This window comes from Hyperoodon ampullatus (assembly GCF_949752795.1).
Source record: "Hyperoodon ampullatus genome assembly, chromosome: 9".
In the NCBI taxonomy this organism is placed as follows: Eukaryota; Metazoa; Chordata; class Mammalia; order Artiodactyla; family Ziphiidae; genus Hyperoodon; species Hyperoodon ampullatus.
Genome location: NC_136922.1, coordinates 103,791,780 through 103,806,128, shown reverse-complemented (window position 1 = coordinate 103,806,128; position 14,349 = coordinate 103,791,780). Strand labels below are relative to the sequence as shown.

The following is a 14,349-nucleotide window of genomic DNA, read 5'->3' as shown; positions in this document are numbered from 1 at the left end:
AAAATAAGTCAGCAGTATAAAACCAAAGCCCAGTTGAGTAAATTCTATTCCCTGGGGATCTTAAACAATGCAGTCTGAATACCCAGCTTTCTGAGCATCTGTTTTAATCCAAGGATGTAGAGAATACTGCAGATAGACTATATTGCAGTAATATACAAGACTACGTAACAGTCTTATAAAATCTTTCATTTGTATTTTTAGCTGTTCTAATTGTATGTCATAGCACAAAGCACTTAACTTTTTATGTTTTAAAAATGGGGATATCTTAAATGACAGTGTTATTATGAAGGTTAAATGACAATGAAAATCATGTAGCATTGTACCATATATTATGAATTGCTGTACTGAAAGTTCGTTATTTTAGCTCTTATCTAAGTTACATGTCTGCATTGAGTATAATACTTGATGCTGCTGGCTAAGAACAGAGCAGTGTGCTGTGATAGTTAACTGAGTTAGGAGTAAGATTGACATCTTCTTATGAAAGTTGAAAAATCTAACAAAAACATGGACCTCATTAGAAAAAAACATCCCAGAAAAAAGAGTGCATCTGTGAGCAAGACCAGCATTTTCATCAGAAAATAATTTTGGGGTGCTCTGTCCTAGAAAAATGCCAGTCATGGCTCTAACCTTATTTTCACGATGATGCAAGTATACACTAACCTTGCCTGGAAATTTTACGCTAAATATCCATCTAAGGGACATAGCCACATATACTTCCTGAGTAGTATTTTGCTTCTCATGGAAGGCCGAATGGCAGAGAGCCAGCCATGCAAGATCAGAGGAAAGAACATTTCAGGCTGAGCGAACAACTACTGCGCAGGCCTTGAGGCAGGAGCATGGCGTGATTGTGGAATAGACAGCTAGTCACTGTGTCTGGAACTTAGTGTCTGCCAGGTGGGTAGTAGAGACCACATCAAGGTGAACAAAGACTAGATCATGTAGGCCTTGTAAACAAGGGAAGGGGTTTGGATTTTATTCTGTCTTCAGTGAGAAGTCTTTGCAAGGTTTAAACCTGGGAATGCTACATCTCTTAATCCACTCCCCCTCCCCCAGTGTATTTACTTTCATCGCTCAGCTTCTTCTTCTTTTACTTCATTTAAACTTTTAACTCCTACCTCATTTTCTTAGTTGTCTGGTCTCTCTTGACACCAAGTCCTGCTACTTTTCTGTTACCTTAAATTCTGTCAGCCCCCTGACCTTTCTTTCTTACCTACCTGCCTGCTCTGTGGGCCAGCCTCTCTGGACAACATCCATGATTTACTTTTTCTTTCTAGAGATTCCATTTTGATAGGCAAATCACCTTGCAGAGTGTCCTGCCAGCGATGGAAACATAGATCATGGACGTTGTAATGTCGATGGAAGTTACAAAGCTATGCTGATTTAGTCCTTTTTAAATTCACTGATAATAATTTGACTTGAGACTGTTGCTCTTCACCAGCGCTTCTCTTCTTATGTGCTGTCTAGACTTTCTTAAGCAGTAGTCTCACCTTCCAACTTGACCATGTTTAAGGATCTGTGATAAGCTCCCATCTAATTTAAGCTCCATGTTTTTGTCTTTTCCTCCATTTCTTCTCGTCACAGCTGTCACTTAGGAAGAAGTGACCTGTCCAAAGCTTATTCTCTGTTTCTCCTGCTCTTTTCTTGCTTTCCCTCCATCATTTAGCTTCCTCATGCTATGCCTGTGCTGGCACTTTTCCTTTGTACTTTTATTCTTCACCTTCTTTGCCCTTCCAGTGGGCATCAGTATCGATAAGTAGTAAAGAACATGATCTTTGGAGCCAGATTAACCTGGATTTTACTCCTGTCCTCTCTTAAATTGTCTTTAGCTTTAGTCTTTCACTCAATCTATTTTGCTTTCCCAGCTGCTTAAAGAAAATTTTCACTTAGTCGTTTGATTATTGCTTCAAGCTTAACGCCTCTTTGGCTTTCAGACATATATTTATGTATATGTACATATACTTATGTCTGACATGACACTTAAGCCATCCAATAATGTCATCTTCTTAATGCATGCCCTCCAAAAGGCTGTTTTAGTATTTCTACATATTTCTGTATGTTCGCCCAGATCAGAAAAATGGTTGGAACCAACTTTTTTCTATTATTATTTTTATATAATGCATAGTAAATGTTTTTGGACTGAATGTATCACATGGATTTTTTTGCCCAATTTATTAAATGATGCATACTAATCATACAACATGACAGTATAGTCATCAAGGAATTGGTGGAAACTGTCATAGAATAAAAAGTAATCTCTGCTTTAGTGATACACAGAGTTACCTTGTTGCAGAATGAGCTTTGCTCTATAAAACAGTGCTGTGCAATAGAAATATGATGTGAGCAATATATGTAATTTTAATTTTTCTAGTGGTCATGTTAAAATTTTTTATTTGAAATTAATTTTAAAAATACATACTTAACCCAGTATATCCCAAGTGTTAATATTTCAACTTGTAATTAATAAAATTTTTGAGATAGTGACATTAATATTTTTTTCCTATTAAGTCTTTGGAATTCAGAGTGTGTTTTACATGTATAGCACATCTCAATTTGGACTAATTACATTTCCATTGCGCAATAGCTACATGTGACTAGTAGCTACCATGGCAAGTTGAAGTGGCAGAGTAGCAAACTCTAGAAAGTTTCACAGAAGTATTTAGATAGTGTTCCTGGCAAATTACAATAGAAAGATGAACTGAGTATCTGATAAGAGTCCAGTACTTGCCCCAGTTTCTGTAAGTTTTGAGGGTAGGCAAAAATCAAAGATTAGTTTTTAAATGTACTTAGCTTGAATGAGTAAATATGGAACTCTCTTTTAGTATTAAGAAAACTACTTTGCTCTGTTTTTCCATTTTCATTTTAAAAAAATGAACTAATAGGGCTTCCCTGGTGGCGCAGTGGTTGAGAGTCCACCTGCCGATGCAGGGGACGCGGGTTCGTGCCCCAGTCCGGGAGGATCCCACATGCCGCGGAGCGGCTGGGCCCGTGAGCCATGGCCGCTGAGCCTGCGCGTCCGGAGCCTGTGCTCCGCAACGGGAGAGGCCACACAGTGAGAGGCCCGCGTACAGCATAAAAAAAAAAAAAAAAAAAAAAAAAAAAAAAAATGAACTAATACATGTAATTTCATTTTTAGAATTAATGCTTTCTTTTAAATGCCTATCATTTAAAGAGCCACTTAAAAATGATTTTAGAAGCAATATAAGAATTGATTTGTGCTAGGCAGCTGAGGATATGAAGTTGAAAAAGACAAGGTTACTACCCTTCAAGGGTTCACGGTATTGTGTTATAATTAATTGATTATATAACAGTTTCTTCTAAGCATATGGGGAAAGGAATAATCAACAACTAAATGGGCATTTAGGTGTGGTAACATTAGATAGTCAGGGTTTATGTCTGAGCAAGAGTTTTAAAGGCCTCTTTGGAATGGGCTAGTGGCACAACAAAGGAACAAAATTACAGGCAGAAGGAACAGAATGTGTACAAGTACACAAAGGTTGAACAGTCTGTTGTGTTCACGTGCACAGCAGACTGCTTGATCTGACCAGGAAGTAGTGAATGTTCTGAGATTCAGTTAGAAAAGGAGATAATCCCCCCCCATTCCTTTTTTTGCCTCAAACTAGAAATTTTTGATTTTTTTATTTTAAGGCAAGAAGGGAGGTATTGATAAAGTTTTAATTTACGCAGGGCAGAACGCTTTTAGAAAATTGCTCTGGATGTTTAGCTGATTTAGGGAGGAGGTCAGAGCCCTAAGCGAGCATTCCATTCAGAAGATAACTGCAGTTACCAAGACAAAGTGTGATGGACTGAACTGTACAAACAGATGGAAGAGGATATATAAAAAGTTTACTGGTATCCAATTGGATGTGTTGGGTCAGGGAGTAGTTAAGGGTCAATAGTGACACTAAAGTTTCTTTACCCAGCAGGTCGAGAAAGAAGGGAGAGGTTTAGGTTTAAAAAAAGTTTTAGAGGTGTTGAGTTTGAGTATTTTTAGAACACCTGGCTATTGAGGGTCCAGTAAGACTTGAAAATAATATTCTGAGGTTCAGAAAGAAGTTTGGGGCTGGTGATAGAGATCTGGGAGTTGTGGTGGTTTATGATGTAGGAATTGGTGTGATTACAAAGAAAAACCATGGGGAATTAGAAAAGATGGAAGAGGATGAAATCCTAAGAGACTCCGTCATTTAGAGGGCTTGGTGGAGGTACAAAAGCCAGCACAGCAGGAGATTGGAGGCATGGGGAGCCTAAGGAGAAACCTGGAGAAAGCTGCCATCGTAGAAGTCAGTCGAGGTAGGAAATTTCAGTGTGGGCGTGGATGTAAATGCTGCAGATGGCAAATAAGGTAAGACCTAAAAAGTAACCACGGGATTTCATAGGCCACTGGTAGCCTCATTAAAGTAGCTTCAGATAGCTGTGGGTGAGGAGCCACCAGGGGCCCAGCTGACAGTCTAGATGCATCCCAGGGCCTGTTTGTGTTCTGCCCTCAAACTGCAAATGGTTGGTTTTTTTTTTTTTACCATTTTAAAAGGACTCTAAAATAAAAACAAAAACTCTGTGTGCCAAAGACGTCTATGGCCCACAAAACCAGTTTGCCAACTCTTGGTGTAAGGAAAAGGAATAGATTATTACTCTGTTTCAAGATACTTGACTGGGGAAAGAAAGCAGGTAGAGAGGGCTTATAGCCAGAGAGGACTGACCAAATCTTCAAAAAGCGAAAGAGGAAAAAAAAATCATATGTACAATTTAAAACAGCCCTAGGACAATCAGCTAATCAGACCATTTAGTTGAGAACATAAGTGTCAGTTACAGACATATTTGTATATATCATCAAATTGGTATGATTTTAGAATACATTCTTTTCCTTATTATATTGTAATATGCATGAGTTTGTGTACTTGGCAAGCCAGTTTATTCTTACATTTATTTTTTATTTTAGATGGTACAAGAACTGTTAAAAAGTGCCATTCCTTTTAATCCACACTTAGCGATAGACGATGTCCATAATTTTTTTACAACTGTCAGTTAATATAGATGAATATAGAATTAGTATATGAAGTATTGTATTTGTGTATGAATATGTAGCTTCCATCTTTAATGTTCTCCCTCATATATTTTCCAGTATTAAAAAACCCTTATTTGACTTGAATAAAAATTAGTGTTTATGCTTAAGAAGCATCTTAATCTAATTGATATTAACATTTTCTTAATTTTGTCTCTGATTTTGTTAATTTCAAAACCTATTTAACACTCAAATAAAAATGTTTATTTTTGCACTGCAAAGCGTCTCTCAGTTGATATTTTCCTTTTTGGTTCTTTTCAGCAAGCATATATTGAACATTAACTAGGTGCCCAGCATATCATTGGTATTAGGGATATAAAATTAAATAAGAACTGCTTATGGTCTCAAGTAGATGTAGGTACAAATCATTGCAAAACTATATGATTAAATTTAATGTGATTAAATTTAGATTAAAGATATTATAATGTTTTAATGGAGACCTTATTCTGATTGGATATCAGTTCATTGTGGATAATTTCAAGTGTCTGAAAGATTTACCATGAAAATTCCCTTCAAGTGATTTTTAAACTGTAAAGCCAGAAAAATATTAAATTCTTATACAACAATTTCGTTGTTTTACTGTTAATTATAGCAAAGGAAGATGCAAACTGTGCAGTGTGCGACAGCCCGGGAGACCTCTTAGATCAGTTCTTTTGTACTACTTGTGGTCAGCACTATCATGGAATGTGCCTGGATATAGCGGTTACTCCATTAAAACGTGCAGGTTGGCAATGTCCTGAGTGCAAAGTGTGCCAGAACTGCAAGTAAGTTTTAATTTCAACTCAAAGGTGTGTATTGAGTTTAAGAGAGACCCTATTATTAGGTACTAAAGGTTTGTGTAATATGATAAAGGTTGTTCATACTGCAGCTATATTCATTCACACTGACTTCATCATGTCTTTAGAAATTGCTAGATATTTATTAACATATTACTTTGAAATAAGTCTAAACAAAAACTAATTTTAATAATTTAAATTCCTCTGGTTGCCTAAAAAGCTAGCTTAAATTTGCCAACAATTTTAAATGAATGACATTAACAATTAAAAATAAATAAGCATTAGAAAAAAAACACCTTTTTTTCTGAGGGAGACTGGGGAGGAGATTTAATAGGAAAATAAATTTCTAACTATGGAAAGTAGTTATTAGAGTGAACCAAAGAATCAGTGATAAGTTTCAATTTCTATTCCAGGAATAACAATTTATACTAAGTCTACTGTTTAAAAAAAAATCTGTATCTATCTGAAAGGCAGTTACTTTCACCATAACTCTGAAACAAAGTATTGTATGGCATTTAAATGTTTGTAATGGGGTTATCTTTTCCTATTTGTTTTATTCCATCCTTTGGTCATTTCTCCAGTCTTTTCTGTGATTATTTTTTTCTCATGCTACTAATTAATTAGCATGATAATTTGGGGACGTTACCTGCATCTACAGCAGTCTTCAAATTGTTTACAGGCTGAGGACTTTTGTAATCAGGAGGAATGATGCCCACCACTGCCATGTTCAGTCTGTTTTATTTGTAATTTAATTTGATAACAATAAGCATCAATATCTTAGAATTATGAGGAATAAATAGGACCATGTGCTTTTATATTTTGGTAAAAATTAAAGAAAATATCAGTAAACATTTATTTGATACCTTGTATCTGTGCCTGGCTTCTTCTTGAGAAGGAGTAAGAGAACTTGAAGAAAGAGTGCTTTTCCTCCAAGATCTTTCCATGTAGCTAAAGAGACAAAATGTGCAATTTTATATGTAGAATTTATTAAATTAAATAAGAAATTACTGGAGGCCAATTAACCCATCTTCCTTTTTACTTCTGTTTATCCCCAGGTTTTATTCAGTGGTTCCTCTCTCAGCTCTTCTTCTTGCGTTCCCTAGTTTTTCTTTTCCCCTCCTCTTGAATTAAATTCTTAGTATCTGAGAGTGATTAATAGCCAAGAATCAAGGCTGAGATCATGGACAGGACAGGGGCCCAATCTTTGGGGCAGAAGAGTGTTTAGGGGAAGATTTTAGGTTTTCAATTACAATTCTTAATAATTATAACAAGATTATTATTCTTATATCTGTTTATTTAGCACTTATTGCTTAATGGATATTCTTAGCTCTTCAGCCAGAATTATATTTAATTCTCACAGTAATCTTTGATTATCATTCACATTTTGTACCTGAAACTAAGAGGACTAAGTCTAAGTTATTCAGGAGTCACACAGCTAGAAAAACAGAAGTCTGAACACAATTGTAGGTCTGATCCAAATTTGATCCTCTTTTTATTATATGACAGTGTCTTCCAACTCACTGTGCCAAGATTTGTTCCTTTCCATGCAGCATCACCTATCAGTTACAGCTCCTTCCCCAAAAAAGGATGGGCATGGGATGTTTAAGAAGGATCAGTGTCATTCATCTTGCCTTAACCCCTCCTTCTTTGCAGGAACCCTAAAATGACTAAAGCGGGTTCACCATAGGTGGGCATTCAGTAAGGATAATCCTTTAGGGACCTTTGGAAGATTTCCGTCTCATCCTCTAGAGGGTTAACTCTGTCATTATCTGTGCCTAGACAAAACAGAGACGGAGGGTATTTATGAACCGGGCAGGTCCCAGGACAGATTCTTTTCATGATTACTTATGTTACAAACATAAGTTTAAAGATAAGGCATCATTAATGCTATCTTATTTTTTAGACAATCGGGAGAAGATAGCAAGATGCTAGTGTGTGATACGTGTGACAAAGGGTATCATACTTTTTGTCTTCAACCAGTTATGAAATCAGTACCAACCAATGGCTGGAAGTGCAAAGTAAGTTGTTTATTTTTTTAAGAAAAAAAAGGTCTGTATGTTTTTTATATAGAGCAGACAAATCGGATACCTATTCAAATCTATATCACCTTCAACTGAAAACGAAAACTTTATTGATGTATCATTGATATACAGTACACTGCACACATTTAAAGTCTATAATTTAATCTGACACGTTTTCACTCATGAAACCATCATCACCTTCAAGATAATGAACACATTCATCACCCCTAGAAGTTCCTGGTGCCCCTTGAGATTTCCTTCTTTCTGACTGTTCACTGCCCAACTCCCTTCTGTCTTCCAGGCAGTCTGCTTTCTCTCACCACAGATTAGTTTGCATTTTCTAGAACTTTATAGAAGTGATGTCGGATAGTATATACCCTTTTCTTTTTTGCAGGGGGGTGGTGGTTTGAACTCAACATAATTATTTTGAGAGTCACCCATATTGTTGCACATACCAGTAGTGATTCCTTTTTATTGCTGAAGAGTGGAAGTACCACAATTTGTTTATTGAATCACCTGTTGGTGAACATTTGGGTTGCTGACAATTTTAGGCTGTTATAAAAAATGCTGCTATGAACCTGTTAACTAACAAATGTATGGTGCTTCATGGCTTAGAAATTGTGTTTTAGTGATTCATCTTTAATCTTTGAAACTCTTTGAAATAGGTAGTATCCTTATATGCGGATACTGAAACATGTATTTTTAAAATCTATTAATTTAAAATCCAGAAATAAAGCAGATTACATTTTGATCAGATTAGCTTTTAGATGATTTTACTGTGATTTTATATGTATATATATATTTATGTGTGTATGTATTTATGTATAAACTTGTATTACATATTTGGAATCATATCATATATGCATATGTATATGTATATTGTTCCTCCCCCATGGTAGCTTTAGTAAGTGCTTACTGACTTAGATATCTGGTTTTTTGGATGCTGTATAAAGTTTCTTTGGGGTTTTTTTTTTTTTTTTTTTTTTTGTGGTACGCGGGCCTCTCACTGTTGTGGCCTCTCCCGTTGCGGAGCACAGGCTCCGGACGCGCAGGCTCAGCGGCCATGGCTCACGGGCCCAGCTGCTCCGCAGCATGTGGGATCTTCCCGGACCGGGGCACAAACCCGTGTCCCCTGCATCGGCAGGCGGACTCTCAACCACTGCGCCACCAGGGAAGCCCCTCTTTGGGGTTTTGAGAGTTAGGATCTATAGACATTTTTCCACTTTTTTATGACTTAAGATATCAGTCTTTCTGCTTGGTGGGATGCTTTTAAGATGTATTTTCAGCTATTTTAAATTTTTTCTGGGTATTCTTTTAGTCAGTGTTTCTCCCCTTTTCCATCTGTTTTGGTATTTGCATCTTTGTGACCTTGAGGTATTCCATTGTGGCCTTTCCAAACTTCCTGAGGAATTTATTGAGGCTCTGTCTCCTGCATCTCTAAACCCTGTAGGTTGGCTGACAACTCAACCTACTGGGCAGAGTTAGTATAGTACCAGGTAGACAACAGCAAATTTTAGAATTGTCTGTCCTTGGAAGCACAAAATATTTAAATTCTTAAAGTAAAAGTAGAAGGTAAGAATAACTCAAGTTTACCTTCAATTCCCAACTGACTGAATAAAACTAATTTTTTTTTCCTGTTAGGAAGATGTTTACAAACAATATTTACTGTGACTTTTCTTTGAATGTTCTCTAGGATGAGTCAATCATAAAAGTAGTTAATTTGCTTCCTTTGAAATCTATACAGGTAAACTAATAAATTCTAGATTAAGAACTGGTGAGGGACTAGTGATTAAGGGAATTGCCGAGGTTTACTAATTTGCAGAGGCAGAACAGAGACTAAAACTCAGGTTTCCTGTCTTACATTGTAATACTGTACTTAATTGAGTAACGGTGCTTTTGTCCCTAGACTAATTAAGGAATATTTCTTAATCTAATTGTCATCTGTATTAGGATTTGGATCCTAGGAAACTAAAGACTCTAGATCCATGGGCCATCTCTACATACCCCACAGGCTGAGTTTTGTTTTTTTTAATTATTATTATAATCTTAATTTCACAGAATAGACATGAAGCTAGGCATAAACTTCTTTAATCTACCATAATTACACTGGCTTAACTTAGAAAATAAATATTAATTTAATCTAACAAATTTTTTTTTGAATTTTATTTTATTTATTTTCTTATCAGCAGGTTCTTATTAGTTATCCATTTTATACATATCAGTGTATATATGTCGATCCCAATCTCCCAATTCATCACCCCTCCCCAATCTAACAAATAATTCTGCTTTTAAAGTAAATTGCCAAGACCTGTTTTAATAGAAAGGTATCCTTTGTCTTTAATAATGTTCATACAGAGAATGCCTTTTGTATAAGTATTTGTATAGAAATAGTTTGATAAAGCCAGGACTGTGTTTACTGGTTCAGAGTAATCAGACCTCAAAGTGCCAACCAGCAATTCTTTGAACATCAGATATAATGAAGTACCACTCAAAAACTCTAGAAACCTTTTGGTTCACCGGTGCACCGTAAGAGCACAGTTGAAATCTGTAATAAATGGGTTATCAGTCCAATTATTTCTAAAATACGGAAGTTTATAAGTTAAGGGTATGCTGTTTGCAGTTTCTGTTGTCAGGTAAGGTGCACAGTTGAAATCTGTAACACATGGGGTATCAATCCAATTATTTCTAAAATACGGAAGTTTATAAGTTAAGGGTATACTGTTTGCAGTTTCTGTTGTCAGGTGATGTGTATGAAGGACCTCCTTGCTCCGTGGATGCTGCTCGCTGCTGCGGAGCGAATCCCCTGTGCGGTCCACACGTCTCATTCTTTTTACCGCGGTTCTACTGTGGAAAATCTTGTATCTTTCACACCTGTTTGACAGCACTTGGGACTAACATAATAATAAATACAAATGCTAAATGCAGTTACATTTTATATTAATTAAAACAATTTTTATTTATTATTTTATTTTTTTTTGGCTTGCGAGATCTTAGTTCCCCCACGAGGGATTGAACCCTAACCACCGGAGCGCCAGGGAATTCCCTATATTTTTTAAAGTTAGCATTTCTATGAAATATTTCAAGTTCTCAGAAAACATACAGACCAAGAATACACTTGTGGCCTCCCTGCATCCTCACATTCTAGTCCCTTTGTCACAGAAACGCGATCCTGTTACCACTGCCCTTCTCTTTGCGCTCGTGTTTGTCGTGGTCTCGGCATCCTCCCCTGCTAGTGGGGCGGCCTTCAGGAGGGGTCGGGTGGCGGAGGCGGTCGGTGGAGGCCGAGGCTCCCCGCCGCAGCTGGGCTCGCAGGCTTCCAGGAGGCGCCAGCCCGAGGCTTCTTCCGGGAGCAGCCTGCGGGAAGGGAGGCGCTGGCCGGTGGAGGGGTGGGCGGTGGTGGTGCTTGCCCTCCTCCGAGCGTCCTGGGAAGGGGAGCGGTCTTGCTGGCAGGTCCCCAGGGATGGGGTGTTGGTGAGGGGGTAGGAGGAGGCGCTGGGGGAGCCTTACCCCTGCGCCCCACCCCCACCCCCAGAGCCTCGGCACCTGGAACTGGTGGCGCGTCACCTGGTTCTAGGGCGTGGGGCAGAGGGCGGCGAGTTCTGTCCCGCCTCGGCCCGAGGGTGGGGCCTGGAGGGGCGGAGCCTTCTCCCCGGGAACCGAGCGCCTCGGGGCAACTGTTCTCCGGTGAGGTCGCCCGGGAGGGAGGAGCCTGGGGGCTGAGGAGGGTCCCGTGAGCTGTTTCTGCCTGGCGGCCGGACGGGGTGCTTCGGCGCGTTCTCTCTTGCCTTGGTTCTTGGTCTAAGGAAAAAACCTGCCGTCGGACGGATTTGTATGTTTATTACTTTTATCTCCGCTACCGCGCCTCTTTTACTTTTTTGAAATAGGAAGTTGAATTCGTAATTCGTTTTCTTCACTTTCCTAAGGAAAAAAGGATATTTAAGACTATACATTTACCTTTGATTATAGTTTTGGCTGCACTCATATTTGTTGTATTGGTAACTTGATATCTATTCACATTTGACTTAATTTTAACTTTCTTTTTTTAGGTTGTGCTTAAACACATTAGTTTCTGCTTTAATCGTATTGAATCAGATAATTTAGTGTAGTTTTCTTTTTGACATATATTTGGATGCTTGACATAGTGACTTTAAAGCTGTAGTATTTGTGTTTATTAATTTCATTTAATTAGATGAAGTTCTTTTTCCATATTTTTTTGACTGATTCAACAGTGTATTACGGCGTAGATAAAATCGACTCCTGTCATTTCTCATATCAATTTCTCCTTGCATTTAAACTTGTGCTGGTTGTTTAGCAAGTAGATCAGGCTGATATTGATGTATTGTGCTTTTTATCAGTGTAAAACGATTCTCTTTATATTGTGTAATGCCTTTTTTGGGGGGAGAGGAGAACCAGATGTTTTGCTTTGCCTGACAAATACGGCTGCGTGGGGGTTCAGTTTACCAGCTGAATGTGACCTTTTCACTTTGGATCCTTCTGTGTCATTTTAACTGTACCGTTTGAAAGGTTTACTAGTCAAGTATTTAGACTAATGGATGTAATTGAAATGCTTGGCTATTTTAATACAAACCTGTTCTTTTAATTTCCTGTTTTTCAGTTCCTTTTATTTCCCTGCAGTGATTTGTAATTCAGAATCTTATATTTTATGAATATTAAGTTATAAATGTTGAAAATATTTTAAAATGCCCTCCCCCCACTTGCCATTGAAAAATGAAGAAATCAGAAGTTTTCGCCCTCCTCTCTGTCTTAAGTTGACCCAGACTATAGACTTTTTCTTTGGGGAGGGAGGGATCTTCTCTGCAAATTCCAACCTCATCTCACCCCCAGTGTTTTGGAGATTTGGTTATGCACTTCTATAAAAGAATTGTAAATATTCTGGAATCTTGCAAACCTGAAAGAGATTGTTGCCTTCAAACTACCAGAAGAACTTGGTTTGGTATAGTTTTGCATTACAACTTTTTTTTTTTTTTTTACTCTGGATACTTTTTTTTCCCCCGTTTTTTCCCAGTTTATGGAATTACAGAAGAAGTTTGTTTTGTTTTTAGTTTAATTAGTTCATTATTTTTCTGCTTGAAGGCCATGAGATCTTTATTTCTGTTCAGTTATTTGGATTTGCTTCCAGGATGTATCTATGATGGTTCTACACTAATTAGTGTTGTCTGGAACATATTGACCATTGTTATTCTCCGTTTAGGCCCATGGAAAGGTCTAGGGAAGTGTTGGTTAAATTCACCTTTTAAAAAAATATTTACTTTCTTTACATTCTCTTTAATAATCTTTAGTAACATCTAGGTGATTTTGTTTCCTGCTTTAATTCATTATTTTCTTTGTTGTGGTTTTCATTATTTTGGAAAATGTGTTCAGAATTCCTAGTTTATTTCTCAAGGTTGTTCTCTGGCTTCTTTTTGTTCTGCCCTTACTAATTTGCTTTCAGTAATAGTCTGCTATTCTCTTTCACGTGACAGAATTATTTATAATACTGCTGAGAATACGAGTGGATAGTGTGTGTGTTTTATTCTGTTCTATGGAGGTATTATAAAGTGATTAAAAAGATTAGGCTGTGGAGTCAAATCTCAGGTTTTCCAGTTACTAAATACAGGATCTTTGGCAAATCATTTGACTTCTGCAAGCTGTGTTTCATCATGTAGTTAATAGTACTTAGCCTCACAAGGGTGTTGGATTTAGCGAGATTACGCCTGTAAAGTGCTCAGCATAATGCCTAAAGTAAGTGCTCAGTTCTCATGGAGTTTCTCATAGGAATGCTTATCTTCTTTTCAGTATGAAGAATGATACTTTTTCTCTACTGTTAAATTCTTTCATAGTTCTTTATAGTCTTTAGTCAAATACAAACACTGTGGTGCGGGCTGGAGGTGCAGAGGCAGATAGGTTTGCCTTCCCAGGAATGGTGTCAGTCTAGCGAGGCTGCTTGCACTGAAGTAAGGGTGATCTTTTTAGGAACTTCGTTATATACCAGTCATTGTCCCACAGGTTTCTTTTCTCTGTTTCTCTTTAAAGAATGCTGATGTGTGGGTATATGATGCGTTTTAAAAGGCTTTATTTAGAAATAATTTCAAACTTTAAAAGTTGGAAAAATAAAAATAATACCCATATGTCATTTACCTAGATTCACCTGTTGTTAGGATTTCAGTATTGTCATGCATGCCCTTTCTCCCTGCTCCCCGCCCCATGTATATTTTTTTTGCCCTGAACCATTTTGAGGGTAAGTTATACACACTGTGTTCCCTTTACCCCTAAATACTTAAATGTGTATTTCCTAATAATAGGGATATTCTTATGTAATCACAGCACTATTTTCACCCCATACATTTACATCAATATATCTAATCTACCATCCATATTTCAATTTGTCACTTGATCTAATGTCCCATATAGCATTTCCCTCCTCCTATGTAGGTTCCAGGATAGTCTAGGATCAGGTATTCCATTTAGTTGTCATGTTTCTTTTGAGTCCTTTAAT

The 14,349-nt window shown here is 37.4% G+C and overlaps 1 protein-coding gene across 1 annotated transcript in view; it reads left to right on the top strand.

Annotated features, from left to right (window-relative positions):
* KMT2C (lysine methyltransferase 2C) overlaps nt 1-14,349 on the top strand; it is a gene marked incomplete at both ends in the record, with an annotated part of 286,382 nt that overhangs the window by 162,067 nt on the left and 109,966 nt on the right. The window contains 2 exons of the mRNA XM_079711888.1: nt 5,649-5,820; nt 7,736-7,850. Of these exons, the coding sequence (XP_079568014.1) occupies nt 5,649-5,820; nt 7,736-7,850 (287 nt within the window). The remainder of the gene's footprint in view (nt 1-5,648; nt 5,821-7,735; nt 7,851-14,349) is intronic.